Source organism: Gopherus evgoodei, chromosome 2, assembly GCF_007399415.2.
Source record: "Gopherus evgoodei ecotype Sinaloan lineage chromosome 2, rGopEvg1_v1.p, whole genome shotgun sequence".
Classification (NCBI taxonomy): domain Eukaryota; kingdom Metazoa; phylum Chordata; order Testudines; family Testudinidae; genus Gopherus; species Gopherus evgoodei.
The window spans coordinates 3,260,535-3,278,813 of record NC_044323.1 but is presented as its reverse complement, the minus strand read 5'-3'; the positions used below and the strand labels follow the sequence as shown (position 1 = coordinate 3,278,813).

The window sequence follows — 18,279 nt, the reverse complement described above, 5'->3', positions numbered from 1 at the left end:
GAGAGAGTGTGTGTGTGTGTGTGTGTGTGTGTGTGTGTGTGTGTGTGTGTGTGTGTGTGTTTGGGGGGGGTTATACTGCACAGTGGGTGAGTGTTAGCTAGACAGCTCTCATCTGCCTGGGCTTGTGGGGGTTTCAGATAGAACCATGCAGCTTCCCCCTTCTCTGCTCAGACCGTATTTCTAGTGTTACCATTAAGGGAAAGTAGCAGCTGCCTCTGGTCTTTGCATGGAACATGAGCCCAGCCCTTCTGTTGGTTTACATGTGACTGGGCGAGTTCTGGCTGCCTGATACACACTCCAGGTGCGTTCACACCAATGCACTGAACACACATACTGACCTCGCCGCACACTCAACCGCCATAGGAAGGCATGAGGCTGTGTAGCATGGGCATCACACACCGCCAGGTCAGCTTAGCGTTAGTACTGGTCACAAAATGGCTTTTCTGTCTTGCAAAAAAAAATGTGAGCTTTGACATTGGAACGAAAAGCCTCCGCTTTAAACACTTCTGTGAAACAAAATTCTGCAGAAAAAGTCAGCCTGGCTGCAATTGAAACGTTTTGTTTTGACGAGTTTGAAAGATTTCATTTGGATCTTGACCTTTTTAACATTTTAAAATTGGTCAAACATCAGAGTAAATTTTGAAATGAAAATTCAAAACTTTGTCTTCCAAAAATGTCATCTTGATATTTTCTCAGAACAGCTTTTTCCCATTTTTAAATGAAATTGCATCAAAAGTGATAGTACTGCACACACAAAAAATAAGTTTAATTGAAATGGCATCTTCCAATGAAAATTTTTCAAAAAAAATGTCCAGCCAGTCGTTCCTAGCATCCACTTCTTACTCTGCACCGCTGACACAAGCAGTGGAAAACGAGGCACTTCCTCTTATGATCTCATTAACTCACGCAGGCCCCGATCAGGGCCATACTGTGCCAGGTGCTGTACATACAAAACCAGAAATGTCCCTGCCACCCAGACCTTTACACACCAACACGCCATTCTCATGTATCCCCCATACACACGCATACATGCTCACATTTACATGCCACTTTCATCTCTGCTTTAGCTATTGCAGCTGGAGGGTGTTGAGGTTAGAGAAGGACCCAAGCTCCCTGCTTTATAGATGCATAGACTTTAAGGTCAGAAGGGACCATCTAGTCTGACCTCCTGCACATCGCAGGCCACAAAACCTCACCCATCCACTCCTGTTTGGAAGAGAGCTTCCCCCAACCAGCGAGGGATCCAGGCCCAAGGTACCAAGAAAAACTGGTGACTTCACATCCTCCGTTGGAGCTTAAACTTCCCTAGAGTTCCAGGGGACCCGCAAGGATTAGACGGCTCTGCGGAGGGCTCCCCTGAATCTCCCACGAAACCAGACGCAGAGAGAATCTAATTGAAATTCTCTGGAGCCTGCCTTGCACCAGCTGAGCTCAGACCCTGCAGCTGGGAAAGAGGCCTGGTGGGAAAGGCTAGCTCCCTGCCAGCTCGCAAGTTCAGCCAGCCTCCCGCTGGCCCCGCTCCGTGCACATCAGGGGCAGCCGGCTCCATTCGGGGGTGAAGCAGAATGAGTTCACGGACCCCGCTTTGCAGCTTCAAAGGCATGAGGGACCCTGCAAAACGTTCCCGCTCCAGCTGTTCCTCCATTGACAAGGCCTCTCCCCCCAACCCGCCCCCGCCCGTAACTTGTCATCACTTTCCAGCAGACAGACCAGATGCTCCTCACAGGCACTGGAGCAATCCCCAGCCGCAGTCTATTTTGGAGACTTTGATGTAGCCATGCAAGGGGGCGGGAGGCAGGGGGAGGGAGCGTGGGTCTAGCTGGGCCAGACGGGGAGGATGGAGAAGGGGAACTGCAGGGTAGGTTTCAAGCCCCGGAGCTGAGGGCCTCGCTGGGAGAACGCAGTCCCACTCCGGTCTCTTTCCTTATCGGCTGCCTGGGCCTTCAGCTCCTGCCGTGTCCGGAGAATGAGATCAGGGCACTGGCAGCCGTCACACGCTCAGCAGGGGGCAGATGGATGGCTGCCCCTCCAGCAAGGATCAGACCTTTGGGCTGCTCTAGAGGAGGGTGGCCCCCTCCCTGATGCTGTGCTGGGCCAGCTACCAGGGTTATTTCTGTCTCCGATGGTAGCGGGTGAGGGGAACTTTTAGCAAGTAGGAGGCAGGTCTTGTGGCTCAGGCACTAGACGAGGGACACAGGAGAGCTGTATTCATTTGCCAGTGCTGCCCATCACTCCCTGTATGGCCTTGGGTAAATCATTTAATCGCTCCCTGCCTCGGTTTCCCATCCGCAAAATGGGGAGGATGACTCTGCCTTGTCTGTTTCGATTTCTCCCCCATCCCCATGTTGGCGGTGTTAGGGTAGCCGTGTGGGCCCCAGGATATTAGCGTGACGAGGTGGGAGAGGTAATCTCTTTTATTGGCCTAAAACCTTGGAAGCGGCCAGCAGCGAATCCAGCTCCTAGGTAGAGGCACGCAAGCAGCTCCGCACAGCTCTCACCTGCCGGCACTGCTCCTGCCCCCAATGAGGAGCCGGTGCTCAGGGCAGGGACAGCGCACGGAGCACCGTGACCCCCGCCTAGGAGCCGGACCTGCTGCAGGCCACTTCCAGGGCGCAGCGCGGTGTCAGAACAGGTAGCAATTAGCCTGCCTTACCCAGGCAGCACCGCCAACGGGACTTTTAACGGCCCAGTCGGCGGTGCTGCCCAGAGCTGCCACGACCCAGTGCTGGCACCACAGTACTGGGTTGCGACCCAAAGTGTGAAAAACACTGCTCTGGACAAGTCACTTTTCTTCCTCATAGTAATTCCGTACAGCTCACCACAAGACTGATCTTTAGCCATCCGCTTTGCATACATCTATTAACCCACAAAACCCACTTGGGAGGCAGCTATTCTCTCAGAAATCCTTTAGTCACCTCCGCCCCCCTCCCCCAGCAAAAACATTTTTGTCAAAAATGTCTGTTGAACGTTTTTGTCAAAACCTCTCCCCTCCCCTGTGTATTGGTTTCTGACAGCCCCAGAATTAAACCGTTTTCAGTTTAAACCCCTCAAAAATTGGCTTTTGGTTGCTGCAAACTGAAAAAAACAACAACGCTGAGGCGGTTTTAAGGCAAACTCGAAGATCTTTAATGAAAACAGAACTTTTGCCTGAAAAAAAAAGTATTGCTGTTGTGCTAAAAAAAAACCCATTTTCTGCTGAAAAGAAGTTATGATGAAAACCTTTCCACCAGAGGGTAGAGAATTGAGGCACCGCGGGGAACAGCCCCGCCTGCTGATTTGGGAAAGGGCCCAATATCTCACACGAGGCCCCCAAAATGGAGGTGCCTGGGGAACGAGGGGTAAGCACGGGGGTCTCCCTCTCTTTTAAGTGTCTCATGTTGTTGGTGTGTTTGCTTGCAGATAGAGAGCTGCAGATCCTGAAGCGCACGGAGGGGGACCCCCGCAAGGAGCACCCCAAGAAGCCCCCACTGTCTGAGTCAGAGGGCAGCGCCTCGCCCAGCAACTCCTCTGAGTTCCTGCCCCCGCTGCCAGACAACAGCAAGAACATCATCCCCGTCTACTGCTCTATCCTGGCCGCGGTGGTGGTGGGGCTCCTGGCCTATGTGGCTTTCAAATGGTACATGTGGCCTCACTCATGGGGCTGCTCCAGCTCAGGGGAGGGGGTGTCGGGAGAATCCCCGCAGTGAGGTCACCAGGAATGGTGCCACTCATCAGAGGCCGGCTCCCATGCGGGGCACCAGCCAGCAAACCAGGTGCTCTCCACAGTCACACTGACTGGGCTGCCCTCCCGGGCTAGCTGACCTCGCTCCTGGCCTGTCTGTTCCTCCTCTCGGGGGGACCTGTCGCCTGTTGTACCCCATTGGTGCCTGGCAAAGCCCTTTGGGTCCTACTGGACCTGGACCCACACCAGGACCCCAGCTCCAAACCCTGAGCTCTGGGGACGTTCCCATCTGACCCTAGCGCTATAATGGGCCGGAACCAGAACAGTGAACCCCCTGAAACCCTGGGAAAGTTCAGTTTTGGGTCCAAAGTCCAGGGCTTAGGCCCGTTTCTGTGAGCACTGGGATCTGTCGCACTTTGCCCATCCCTCATGGTGTGGATGTTCATCTCCTCCTGCGCTTTGCATGTGAGTGCTCCTCTCACCAATGCACTAGGGCTCCCACTCAGCCCCAGGAGCCAGAGAAATATCATTATCCCCATGTCACAGATGGGAAATCGAGGCACAGAGAGGTGACGTGACTAGACCCAGGTCATGCAGCAAGTCAGTGGCACAGCCAGGAGGAGAACTCAGGAGTCCTGACTCCCAGACCTGTGAGCTAAGCACTTGACCATGCTTCCACTTCACAAGTGAGCTCCCTGGGCTTTGAAAAAACATAATGTATGAAAGCAATAGGTGCATCCCACGAAGTGGGTATTCACCCACGAAAGCTCATGCTCCAAAACGTCTGTTAGTCTATAAGGTGCCACAGGATTCTTTGCTGCTTTTACAGATCCAGATTAACACGGCTACCCCTCTGATACTTGACAGCAATAGGAGGGACATCCAGTCAAGGGCAGGGCTTGTCCTATGGCAGGAAGAAGGAGAAAGATTAATGTTTAGGGGCTCAGCACAGGACTGGGAGCTGGAAACTCCTGGGTTTCTAATCCAGGCTCTGACACTGACTGCCTGTGTGACCCTGGGCATGTCCCTTAGCCCTTTTCTGCCTTGCTTTCCCTGGCTGGGTCTGGAGGGACCTCCTATCGTGCAGGGGGCAGGCGGGGCGCAGTGATGAACTAGGGGGTGTTTGTAAGGCATTTGGAAGGCACAAAGTATTAGGAGGGTTTGGCTGGACTCAGTGTGCCAAGTGGATCCTGGGTGCAGCTGCATTGAGGCCACTGGGCCAAGTCCATTTGGGGTGCAGCACAGCCAGGGATGACTCAGTTGCAGCCCATTCTGGAGGGTGAGATTTGCCCTCCGGCCCTCGTGTCCCACCTGCTGGATGCACAGGTGTTCAGCTGGGGCACAGGACAGGCAGAGCGTCGTTATTCCCTTTGGGGCAGGGCCGGCCCACAGAAGGGACCGTGTCCCCCACTGCATCAGGCACGCTGCAGGGGCCCAGTGGCTGAATAGGATTAAACCTCGTTTGGGGGGCCATATTAGATCCTTCTCTCCCTCTGTACCCAGGCTCTGCTGGGGAGACCGGAGGAGCAGGCGATAGATTAATGGGAACCCTGCTGAAAGGATTTCAAACTGCTGGCTGCTCTATTGGGAAGTGCAAAGCCAACCCCCACCCGGCTCTTTGTGCCTGTGTTTGGGGATTTATTTCCCTCCGTGGTGTTCGAGCCGCCCTGCTCCCCTTCCCGCTTGTTTACATTCTTTATATTCCACTCACATTGAGAGACTCCAGAGCCAAGCAGGTCCCTCCTCCTCCCATATAGATCATAGACCCTGTCCCTCCTCCTGCCATATAGATCGTAGACCCCCCGTCCCTCCTCCTGCCATATAGATCATAGACCCCTGTCCCTTCTCCTCCCATATAGATCATAGACCCCCCATCCCTCCTCCTGCCATGTAGATCATAGACCTACCCATCCCTCCTCTTGCCATATAGATCATAGACCCCCCCGTCCCTCCTCCTCCCATATAGATCATAGACCCCGTCCCTCCTCCTTCCATATAGATCGTAGACCCCCCGTCCCTCCTCCTGCCATATAGATCATAGACCCCCCGTCCCTCCTCCTCCCATATAGATCATAGACCCTGTCCCTCCTCCTCCCATATAGATCGTAGACCCCCTGTCCCTCCTCCTCCCATATAGATCATAGACCTACCCATCCCTCCTCCTGCCATATAGATCATAGACCCTGTCCCTTCTCCTCCCATATAGATCATAGACCCCCCGTCCCTCCTCCTGCCATATAGATCGTAGACCTACCCATCCCTCCTCCTGCCATGTAGATCGTAGACCTACCCATCCCTCCTCCTGCCATATAGATCGTAGACCCCGTCCCTCCTCCTCCCATATAGATCTTAGACTCTGTCCCGCCTCCTCCCATATAGATCATAGACCCTCCCCGTCCCTCCTCCTGCCATATAGATCGTAGATCCTGTCCCTCCTCCTCCCATACAGATCATAGACCCCCCGTCCCTCCTCCTTCAGTATAGATCATAGACCCTGTCCCTCCTCCTCCCATATAGATCGTAGACCCCCCGTCCCTCCTCCTACCATATAGATCATAGACCTACCCATTCCTCCTCCTGCCATATAGATCACAGACCCCTGTCCCTTCTCCTCCCATATAGATCATAGACCCCCCATCTCTCCTCCTCCCATATAGATCATAGACCTACCCATCCCTCCTCCTGCCATATAGATCATAGACCCTGTCCCACCTCCTCCCATATAGATCATAGACCCCCCGTCCCTCCTCCCCCCATATAGATCATAGACCTACCCATCCCTCCTCCTGCCATATAGATCATAGACCCCCGTCCCTTCTCCTCCCATATAGATCATAGACCCCCCGTCCCTCCTCCTCCCATATAGATCATAGACCTACACATCCCTCCTCCTGCCATATAGATCATAGACCCCCGTCCCTTCTCCTCCCATATAGATCATAGACCCCCCCGTCCCTCCTCCTGCCATATAGATCATAGACCCCGTTGCTCCTCCTGCCGTATAGATCATAGAGCACAGACCTGCAGATCCTGCTGTGAGTGCTGGGGCCGGTGGCGATTTGCACTGATTGTATTTGCTGGGCAGCCCACGGAGGACTGTGGCTCTGCCGGCATTCGGTGGCTAAAGCACCGGGCTGGGACCCAGCAGCTCCAAGTCCGATTCCTGGCTCTGCTCGAGGCTCTGGGTGACCTTGGGCAAGTCACCTGAACACCGAGGGCCACGTTCCGATGCCGGACTCAGCCGGAGCAGTGTATATGTAGGGCCCCCAGACCTGGGCCGGGACCCCATAGTGCCAGGTGCTGTACAAACACAGACCCAACACACGGTCCCCGCCCCAAACAGCGTCAGGCTACGCGCATGTACAGATCAGGCCTGTACATTCCTCACAGTCACCTCTCCGCCGCTCGCCCCTCTGTGAGGCCTCTTCTGCCTAGATATATTCCCCCCTTGCTGCCCGCTGCCTTGCACCCCCTGTTCACCTCTCTGTGGTCACTCGCTGGGGGCCAGTCCTGGGAGCTGCTGAATGTCTGACCTCCTGCTAATGCCAACCAGGCGGGCAGCGGGTGGGCAGCACCTCCCAGGATCAGGCCCTGGCTGCCTACAGTGTCTGTAGCATAGCAGCATCCGGTTCCAGCTGAGCGTGGAGCCCTGGTTTGATTCTGAGCTCTATGGGGGGAGATCATCTTTTTATCCTGCGTGTACAGCACCTGGCACAGTGGGGCCCAGAGCCCGGCCGCCAGCCCTAGGCACTACTGGGAGGGCGGTACACACATCGTCAGAGACAGCCCTGCCCATGAGAGAGTAGGGCTTAAAAACACACAAGATGGAGGCAGGGATGGAACCCAGGTGTCCCAAGTCCCAGGACTGGACCCGGTGCGGCCTCCTCATGCCCTGTGAGACCTTTCACCAATGCTCTCCTTGTTGCACTAGACACATGCTCCTGTGCACAGACCAGCGCTACAGGACTAGCACTAGCCACAGGCATTTGCCCCTGCTCTCTGGCTGGGGACGGGAGCCGGGGGTGCAAGGTGCATGAAGCTGTTTGCAAACTGGGCTCCTCCGTACATAGGCAGGGAGGATGGGGGCGGCACTGGACAAAGGGATGGAGTGAGGGAGGAGGTGGGAAGCCAGAGAGTGGAGGCTGGCTAGGGGCAGAGAGACAGAGATGGCAGGAAGACCCCCATCTCCTCCCCGGTCAGCTTGACGTTTCTCCAGCAGCCAGCCCCGGCTGAGCCATCTCTGCCAGGGGTCTGCAGGGGACCGGGCGGGGCGATTATCCAGGTATTTGGGAGCCCACAGAGAAAACACGGCTGAGCCCAAAAGCCCTTCCCTGCCGAGGCACCGTGCGCAGGGCTGGGCCAGCTCAAACCCTGCGGTCGGGGGTGTGTGGGGGGGAAGGAGCCAGGTGTTTCAACGGGGTCCTTCAAGTGCAGGCGCTCAGCTGAGATGCTGCTAAACTCTGGAGGTGTGAAGGGGGCACGTGTGCGTACAAGGATCCCCCTTCCCACTGCTAGCACGTTACTGAGCCCAGCCGCTCTCCCCCTTTCCCCGCTGCAGCTGGAACACCTGCAAGCAGAAGAAGCAGTTGGCCAAAGCCAGGGCTGGGGAGCTGGGGGCCTCCCCCGAGGGCGAGAAGCTGCACAGCGACAGCGGCGTCTTCCTCGACACGCACAGCCTGCAGGAGCACCACCCGCTCAACAAGGGTAAGGGCATCTCAGCCACTGCCTCAGCTGGGCCTCACATCCCACCCCACCCCAGGGAGGGTGCCTCTTCCCTGCACAGGAGTTCTTGGTAGCTTCCAGTCCCATGAGGCTAGGGGCCTTGTCGGTTTCTGGGGTCCCCCAAGGAGTGTTGGCCATCTCTATGTTCCCCCAGGGATATGGGTATTGGTGGTTTCTATGTCCCCCCAGGGATGTGGTCATTGGTGGTTTCTGTGTCCCCCAGGGATATGGGTATTGGTGGTTTCTATGTCCCCCCAGGGATGTGGGCATTGGTGGTTTCTATGTCCCCAGGGAGTATGATGGACCCGTTTCCAGGTCCCCCCAGGAAGTCTGGGCCTTAGCAATTTATGGGTCCCCCACAGCTGAAAATATTCACTGGGGAGCAAAGAACAGAGGCAGCATTTGATCTACAGTCTGCCCATGAGGGAGGCTGGGACCATGCCATTGCAGGTGGGGTGGCTGCTGTGGCAAAGTGGGCTACCTGAAAGACGCCCTTATGGGCCCCCTGGGGGTCCCCTCTCACTGTAGATCCTTAGTCTGGGGCCACCATCTCTCCAGATGAGGATGACAAAATAGGCACTGGCTGGCGCGGCTGCATAAGTCAGCCAGAGGGGGCGCTGTGGGATGAATACAGGGACCCAGACCAGGAACGGACCCAGGCCTGGTGCTTATCTGGGTGGATAATGGGTTCGAGTTGCTCTTTTTGGAGCCCTCCCCTCTCCTCCCAACAGCTAAAAATTGCAGCCTCTCTGGCTTTCTCACCCTGGGGACCTGCTCCAGCCAGCCTGCCACAGCAAGAGATGCTCAGTGCTCTGACATCTGACATGAGGCAAGATCGGGTCCTAGTTCCTTAAAGGGAAACCACGCCTATTATGGTTAGTTAAGTTAAGCACCAGTGTGGGCACAAGAACAAATGGCTATAAATTGGCCACCAGCAGTAAGCAGCTCACCTGAGAAACGTTTCCTGCTTTCCCCCAAACTGTGGGGTCCTTCCCCATCCCGAATGATCTCTGCAGGAGGCCTTGGCTGGCCGATATCAAGCCTGGACCAATGGCAGGTGTAAGGGCTGGCATCTTGCACCTCTAGGGGGCTAGAAATGGCAGCTTTCCTCCACTGGAAAGGGTCAGTGTCCAGCTTCCCATTAGAATGCCCCACGCTTGCTGCTAGCCCCGGAAGGCTCTGTGCAGTTAAACCTGAAATGCCTGCCCATGTGTGTTGGGTCATTTTAATGCACGTTTCCCGCTGCCCTGCACACAGTTGGACCCAGTGGCCTAGGGTTGCCAACCTTCCCGGCTTGGCCAGGAGTCTACCGGGAAAGGCCTCGATCTCCTGGTGGCTATTGAAAGCAATCTGGGAGATTTCAATAGGCCGTTAATAGTCCAGTCAGTGGTGCTGCAGGGCTAAGGCAGGCTCCCTGCCTGTCCTGGTTCTGCGTGGCTCCCGGAAGCGGATGGCATGACCAGCTCCTAGTGGCAAGCACAGTCAGGGGGTATCTGTGCGCTGCCCCCACCCCAAGCCCCAACTTCACAGCTCCCATTGGCAGGGATTCTGACCAATGGGAGTTGTGGGGCTGGTGCCTGCAGGCAGGGGCAGCGCGCAGAGCCGCCTGGCTGCCCCTGAGCCTAGCAGCCGGACATGCCAGTTGCTAGGAGCCACCCGAGGTAAGTGCCACCCGGCCAGAGCCCACACCCCTCACCCCCTCCTGCACCTCAACCCCCTGCCCCAGCCCTGAGCCCCACCCACACCCAAACTCCCTCCTAGAGCCCACACCCCGAACCCCCTCCTGCACCCCAACTCCCTGCCCCAGCCCGGAGACCCCTCTTGCACCCCAAACCCCTCCTCCCCACCCCAGAGCCTGCACCCTCAGCAGTAGCCCTCACCCCCCTCCCACACCCCATCCTTCTGCCCCAGCCCAGTGAAAGTGAATGAGGGTGTGGGAGAGCGAGCGACGGGGGGGGGGGAATGGGGTGAGGGTCTCAGGGAAGGGGCGGGACAGGAGGCGGGGCAAGGATATTCGGGTTTGTGGCCACATGTGCTTTTGAAAACCCAGCCACTCGTTTTGGTGCCTAAACGGAACCCGAGCCTGTCGGAGCAAAGACACCTGAGCTCACAGGCAAAGAGATACAAAAAACCCTCTAAAACAGTCCAGCTTGAACTGGACACCGTGTACCCCCCTCAAAACTACAGGGTGAATATTTGCGATGCACACTTAAACGATGCCACCAACACACTGAGAACGGCCATTTTGTGACCAGCCCCGGCCCAGCACCAGAGCAGCAGGGCACGTGTCCCTGTTGTGTCCTAAAGCACTCCGGGAAAGGCGGCTTTAATGCCGACTGTGGGACAGGCTCTGTTTTGTGATTCAGCTAAGAGACGTGGCCCCCTTTGGCATGCAGGGTGACTTAAGGGGAGGGGTATGCACAAAATCACCAGGACCGCTGCCTCTAGCACCGGAGGGGTCTCGTAGCCAAGTACTGCTCAGCTTAGCCCATCAGCCCCAGCCCCAGGGGCATGTTGTGCCGTGACCTGCCGGGGCGGTGACTGGAACAGGAGAGCTGTGGCTTCTCTTTCAGCAGCGCTTGTGTAGGGATGCAGGGTAACACGGCTCTGACTCTCTCTTTCTGCCTGTCCCTTCGCAGCACACAAGGCTGAGCCCCGGCTGTACAGCTCCCTGCCACCCCACAAGCAGGAGGAGGTGGAGCAGCTGCTGGAGATCTCCAGCCACGGCAAGGACTGGCGCTGCCTGGCCAGCCAGCTGGGCTACGAGGAAGAAGCCATCGACACCTTCGGCCGGGGCGAAGCCCCCGCCCACACTCTGCTCTCCGACTGGGCTGCCAAAGAGGGGGCCACGCTGGAGGCCCTGTGTGCAGCCCTGGCCGGCATCGAGCGGCCAGACGTGGTGGAGAACTTGACTGGCCCAGCTGAGGCCAGCTCGGTGGTGTAATGGCACGGGCAAGCCAGCAGGGGGACGCGCACCCCGCGAGACCGGGACTCGCTAGGAGTTTTAAATGGCAACAAAAAAGGAAAAGGGGGGAGGGGAACAAATTTTGTTAATTATAAGGGAACTTTAAAAGAAAAAAGCAACGAAACAAACAAAAAAGCCACAGAGCAGCGGCCTTTGGCAGGACAAGGTGCATCACCATGATGTGACTGGCGCGTGAGCCCACCGTCTCCTACCGGCGGCGACTGGGCCTGTGAGTGCCACGCGCCGTCCCTGCCGGCGGCGACCGGGCCTGCGGGCGCCACGTGCTGTCCCCAATTGATGGCGATCAGGCCTGTGGGCGCCACGCGCTGGCCATACCGGCGGCAACTGGGCCTACGGGCGCCACGCGCCGTCCCTACCGGTGGTGACCGGGCCTGCGGGCGCCACACGCTGTCCCCAATTGATGGCAATCAGGCCTGCAGGCGCCATGCACCATCCCTAGCAGTGGTAACCAGGCCTGCGGGTGCCATGCGCCGTCCCTACCGGCGGTGACCGGGCCTGCGGGTGCAACGAGACCTGGGATTCTGGAGCCGAAGGCTCTGGGTCCTCTCCCTGCTTGCCCATGGGCCTGGGAGAGAGCCAGCCCCTGAGGTGAGCGGGTGGCAGGGAGAGCGGCTGGCATTGATGGAGAGTGAGGAGCGTCTGGGAGGACGGGTTCTCTGCCCCTTTGACGCCGTCCCTGTGCCCACCCTGTCTGGGGATCCCGGCTGGCCGCGTTGTGTGGGTTCCTTCTGTCACGTGCCATTGTAACCCATGGGGATTAACGACAGGCTTTCTGCTTCCCTGTGCCCCCTCTGGAAGAGCCCTCAGCCCTATGCACCTGCCAGGGCCAAGCCATTCGCCCTCCCCAGGTGGACTCCGGCCCCCAGGCCAGGCCAGGGGGTGAAGGGACACATCACCGGGCACGGGCATAGGGCTCTGCTGTCTAACTCGTTCTAGCCCCCACCTTCCTCTGTCACCCCTCCAGCCCAGGCCCTGCACCACCCCCAGTCAGCATCTCCCCCCACAACCAACTGCACCATCCCCAAACTGTGTCTGCCCCCCCCCCACGCACAGAGAAACGCCTGTGCCAGGCAGGGACTGACCTGGGGCCCTCCTGGCTCCAAGGAACAGTCCCTGACTCAGCATCTCTTCCCCACCAGCTGGTTTGTTTGCGGGTGGGAGGTGGTTTTCAGACTGTACCCCCACTCCTTGCAGCCAGTCCCCTCCCCCTCAGCTAACACCCCCCTCCCATCCTCTCTCTCCATGCCTAGGGTTTGCTCACTAAGGACAGTTCCCAGAACCCTTTAGGGTGCCGCCCTAGGGCTGGGGCCTCATGGCCGTTGCCTGTAGCCCTTGCAGGGGTTCGGCCCTTTGCCCTTGGGCCCAGTTGCTGCCAGGGATTGGCATAGGGGGACTTCCAAGTGACCAAGCAACACCCCCCCCTTCAGCCAGAGAGGGGAACGGGTGGGGGAACCAGCCAGCTGCTCGTCTGGCCCTGCTGCCCCCAGATGGTGCTGCGGGAGATTACTGCCCCCCCCCCACATCCACACATGAGATTCAGGCCCCCGATGCTGGCAAGCACTGGCTGAGCCTGGCACCAGACACAGGCCATTGTCGTTTGGCATTTGCCCCAAGGTGCCCGCGTCGTGCCACGTGCCCTGCCCCACAGAATGCCTGCTGAGTTGGCTGTGCCCGCCTGCCCCCGGACCGAACTCTGCTCTGGGACTGCCCTGTGCTACACTGCTTGGCACGCTGCACGGGGTCCCAGCCACCCCCTTGCGCCAACCACTGCAGCCTCAGCCCGGCCAGCTGGCACGGCCGCAAGCGCCATGTGTGCACCGAGCTGGGCCGTTTCGGCGCAGCAGAAGGAAGGAGCTGATTGCCCCCCTGCCCATGGGCCAGCTGGGTGCAGATCTACCATCGCTGACAGAGGCCTGTGATCAGCCGTTTCCACAAATGGCTCCCCTACAATAAGACCTTCTCCCCTCCCCTGCAGTGGAGGCATGAAATTGACCCCCGGGTCTGCGGTGCTTGGCAAAGTGTTTCTGTCCCTCACGGGTGCCGCGTGAACCCAGCCGCGCTGAACCGCCGTGGGAGAGCAGCTGCAGTGCTGCGCCTCACCGAGGAATGGAACCCGCCTGCCAGAGCAACCACGGCCCCAAAAGTGCGCCAAGTTCCCCAATGGCTGGCCTGTCCCCCCCTCGGTTTCCTGGGCTCAGCCCGTGGCCAGAGGCTGACTGAGTTGGTGAGAGCCTGGTTCCTGCTAGTGACTTTAAGAGCCTGCTGGGGCCAGACCGCTGTACCTCAAGCAGTAGCTGCCCCATGCTGGGGCCACAGGTCGTCCTAGGTTCACTCTCTAGTGAGAGCCCTGCTACAATCCATGCTGGGCGTGCAATGGGCTCTTCCGGTTCAATACCTCTGCTACGTACTTTGGAGACTCAGGGCAGGGAGGGTGCAGGCTCTCGGGGACCCCGTACCACACATGCAGCTGCAGCAGGGCTGGGCTAATGGGACCTTTGGGAAGGGCTAAGTAGCACGTGAATGCACGTCAGCTTTAACTGTAATCGACACGCTCGGCTTCTTTGCTTCTTCGGTTTAGGACGGTTTTTGTTGTACTTGACGTCTCTGCCTGCTCTCATGTTTGTACTGTTTGCCCGCTCGTTGTGTGGGACACTGCCGTGCCTGATGACATGGGTGTAATGCTCACGTGTTACAAAACAATTGGATTAAAAGCGCCATCAGTTGACCTTTGGGAGCTGGGCTTTTGGGCAGGGCAGTGGGTGAGTAGGAGCAGACCAGTGGCCCAGCTAGGCCAGCAGCAGATGCTTCAGGAAAAGGTGTATGAAGCCCTGGTGAAGGCAGTTATGGAATAACCTGTCCCATGGGAGCTTTTCCTCCTGACCCTGAATAGGTGCAGTTGGTTTAAGCCCTGAAGCCTGAACATGACAGCACCACCTTCCCCTGGCTTAGGCCAACTAGCGACAGGCTGCGCCCATGGAAATGCTTTAGCTTTAGCACGGTGCATGGCCTGGAGATGCGGCTGAGCCGGTGACCCACATGGCCCTTGCTGAAGTGATGTTGCTTGTACATACAGGCCAAGCATTTAGCTTTTGGAAAGGCTTCCCCCTCACACACACCTTTCTAGGTGGCGCTGGCGGGGGGGACTAGCTGCTCGGGTTTACTGGCATGGGCCTGGTGTTGCAGGAGCAGATTGGTGCCCTGGGCTCTAATGGTAACTGCTGCCCAAATGCCAGCACCCCACTGCCCAGCAGCGCCTCCCACAGGCAGCCTGAAAACGCTGCTTCCCTGGTCCCTGCAGCCACCTCCATCCCAGCTGTGCAGCAGGAACTGACTGGGGGGCACCTGTGAGCGTGAACGGGGGCAGCAAGCCCTGGCTGCCCACATCCCACGGGCAGCTCCCCCCAACAAACAACCCTGCCCCATGCCAGCCTCCCTCCTGGTGTTGCCGTCTCCTCTGCATGGCAGCTATGGCGCAGCCGGCTGGGAAAGGGCCGAGATGCTATAGATTTGGGCCCCAAAGGCAGGAGCCTGGTGGGCCAGCCTCCGCCCCGCCACCCCCTACAACGGGCCTCGCACACGGGCTCGCCCATCAGCCCTCAGCACACTGATGGCTCCCACCCGCCCGGGAGCTAGGCTTTAGATTTGCCTGTGAGGTCCCCTCGAGCTCTGGCATGTGATAATCATTAGGTGGGGCCATGGCAGGGGCCTACCCTGGCTGCAGGTATCAGAGGTACCTCCCCAAGTCCAGGTGGGCATCAGGGGCCTCCTTTGGGTGCAGTTGGGGCCAGGGCCCCTCTCCCGGGTGTGGGTTGCCATCCCTGCTAGGGGTGTCCCTGGGTGCAGGCAAGCATCGGAGCTGAGGGTGCTCCCAGGCCAGCAGTTTCCTGGTACAGGCACTGCTCCGACGCAGACGGGGTTGCTGCCCAGGTCCCCACCCTTCTTTGCCCTTCATCCTGCCTGGCAAGGCTGCCAGCATTCCCAGGTCCAGCCACTTCTGGACAGAGCAGGGCCAGAGGCTGGGTGCACCTGGGGGACGGGGTGCCACCCTCGCGGTCACGGGGCCAAGGGCTGAGCTGGCCTAATCAGCACCTCACTGTGTCCCCGGCTTCCACCGGGTAAGAGCTCAGCAGTGGCGAAAGCCCCCAGAGGCCCCTCATTTGAGTCCCTGATGGGAGGGTGCCGCAGGGGCCCTAGGATCACCCCCAGTGCCCCAGCCACCTGTGATCACTGGCTTCTTCCTCCTTAAATTGCCCCAGGAGTCTAGTTACGTCCAATAGCACCTGTTCCTAGAGGATAACAGCCTACTACTACTGCTGGCTGATGGAGTCGGTCCGTCAGCTCACGTGGTGCCATGGAGGTGAAGGGCCTAGATCCAAACCCTGGTGCTGACCAAACACCAAAGGCAGTGGTGGGGGGGGATTGTTTAAGGGGTGCACTGTCTAGGCTTCCCCTGGGGACGCGTCCTCGCTCAAGCTGGCCTGCCCATCCACACTCAGCAACTGGCGGTAGCTCCAGCGGGGGTTTTGTGCCCCTGGCTAGCAGGAGAAGAGTGTCGCTGAGGGATGCAGCAGCTCCAATGGACCATGCAGCTGCCCCAGTTCCTGTCCCAATGGCCCCACACCTCAGGGAAAGCTCTCAGGGCAACTCCCACATGGGGCTGTGGAACGTGAAGGCAGCAGGGATGCTAATGGGTCTAAGTCCCCCAGCCCCAGAGGCTGGGCAATGCCTGCGTGCTATGTGTCCTGTGCCCTGACCCCGGGTACAACAGAACCAGCGGAGAAGCCCCTGTGCCCATTAGGGGCCGTGCGTCGGGGGGCTTGCAAAAAGCCCGACTGTGGAGCTGCGGCAGTGGAGATGCAGTGTAGGCTGGCACAGGGGAAGGGCATCCCCCAGGGTCCCTTCCCCAGGACCGTTCACGGCTCCCCCCACAAAACACGCAGGGCTCGTGCCCTGCTGGATGGAGCCTACTGCAGCCCCTGCAGGTTATTGGGTGTATTCCAGTAGCACAGCGAGCCCAGGAGCACTAGGTGCTGTCCCGAACCTAGGCAGAGCCCAGCCCTACCCTGAAGCGCTCCCCGTCTGACTAGATAAAGGCTGGGGAGGGGAAATGGGCCAGAGACAGGGCCTTGCCAAGGGGTGCAGCAGGTCAGCCTACGGTGCTAGGCCGGGGGCTAGAAGCAGGTCTCCCAAGCCGCAGTGCATTTCTCTAACCACTGGGCCACCCTGCCCCCTGGCCCGTCCCCCCTGCCTTTCTGCTGGGGCACAGGCTCTCTCTGGAGTGTGCAGGCACCCAGCCCGCAGAGCCAGGCCTGGCCGGCCACCTTGCGTGCCACGCACGGGCCTGCGAGCTCTCGCTGCGGAAGTGCCTGCGGCCCGGGCCTGGCCGATCAAAGCAAGATGCTGAGCAGCTGGTGCTAATGGAAGCCAGGCTGGGAAAGTGGATCCCAGACCGATGGCAACGGGTGGGGGAGGGGCAGGACTGGGCAAGTCTCTTCCCTTGAGAGTCAGCCAGGGCTGCTGTTGAGGCCGACAGGAACAGAGCTTTGCAGAGCCCCTGGAACTGCTGTACACACTCAGCAAAACCCTCACCTAGCACTGCAGTGCAGCCACCTCTGGGGTGGGACATGGCAGCTATTTAGCAGCTCCCTACAGCACTGCACAGGGAGCACTCACTGGAGTGGCAATGCAGCTACTTCTGGGGGTGGGGCGGGGGGGGTCACAGCAGTTGTTTAAGGCTCCAGGAGGTTATAGTGGAGGGGACAGCCAGTGGGCCCCATGGCGCCCAGGGTTACATTACACCTCAAGGCAGGATCATGTTGCTCGCAAAGGCAGTAGAGGCATCCAGCAACCGCTCACAGCTGAGAAGGTGCCCGCAGGCCTGACGCTTAAGGCTGGGAACAGCTTGGTTCCACCAGCCCCGCAGAGCGGCCCGTTAAGTTGGCCGCAGGCTGGGGAGGTATCTCTGCTGCTGGAGTGTGATCCAAAGCCATGGGAGTCTTCCCAGTGACTTTGAGGGGCTGGGCAGCAGCCCCCCTTTGTCTACAGATGATGCAGGGAGGGAATGAACAGGGGCCTGGCGCTGACGCCTGCCCGATCAAACCCAGCCATGGCTGAATGCTCTGCCCTGATCACAGGGCCAGGGGCTGTGTCCGCCCGGCTGACAGTCTGATGCCAAGGCTAGCAAGGGATCTGGGTGCCCAGCCGGTGTGGCAGTGGGCGATGTGGAGGAGGCTTGCCCTGGGGCTGCGGCGTTAACCAGCCAGCCCCCACGAAGGGCGGGCATTGGCCTGCATGCTGCAGAGATAACTGAGCTGTACGCGGCCATGGCTGCTCTCCAGCGACCATCAACAGTCTCATGGTGCAGCTGAAGCACAGGAAGCCCTGAGGGGCTCCACCTGGATCCTTGCTCCCCCACCCCCCTGCCAGCCTCTTTGCTGATGGCCAAGGTGGCTGTGAGCCAAGAGAATCTCCCCTGGCACAGGCCCGGGCCTCGCTCAGGGCCCCCATCCTGGAAGGGGCTGGACACCCGCCGTGCCCACGGGAGTTGAAGGCACCAGGCTTCTGAGAAGGAACGACTGAGCGTCTGTCCCAGGCCTGGACATCACAGAGCGAAGCCACTCGGCATCAGTCCAGCCGACGCCAAGGCTGCAGGTCTGTTAGCTGGGGCGTGCAGGTGCATGGGTCGATTGCACCCAGCTGTGAGCAGGCAGGGGCCCCAGACCTGGGTTAGCTGCGGGACGCGACTGGTGGGTCAGCGATGCTCATGGCAGCGGAAGTGACGCCGTAGGACAGCTGCAGACTCCCGGGGAGCCCATCCAAATGGCAACCCCTCTTGGCCAGTCCCAGCCGGAGCCGACTGCCAGTGCTCGGCTCCCAGCTTGGGCAGCCACCTGTTGGAGATCACAGAGTC

General features: G+C 58.9%; 1 protein-coding gene across 1 annotated transcript in view; it reads left to right on the top strand.

Moving 5' to 3' along the window:
- The window catches only part of LOC115645333 (tumor necrosis factor receptor superfamily member 16-like), a 48,446-nt gene extending 36,838 nt beyond the window's left edge, over positions 1–11,608 (top strand). Inside the window, exons 4-6 of the mRNA XM_030549831.1 lie at positions 3,400–3,616; positions 8,220–8,365; positions 11,023–11,608. Of these exons, the coding sequence (XP_030405691.1) occupies positions 3,400–3,616; positions 8,220–8,365; positions 11,023–11,327 (668 nt within the window). The 3' untranslated portion in view covers positions 11,328–11,608. The remainder of the gene's footprint in view (positions 1–3,399; positions 3,617–8,219; positions 8,366–11,022) is intronic.
- Positions 11,609–18,279: the final 6,671 nt, after the last annotated feature.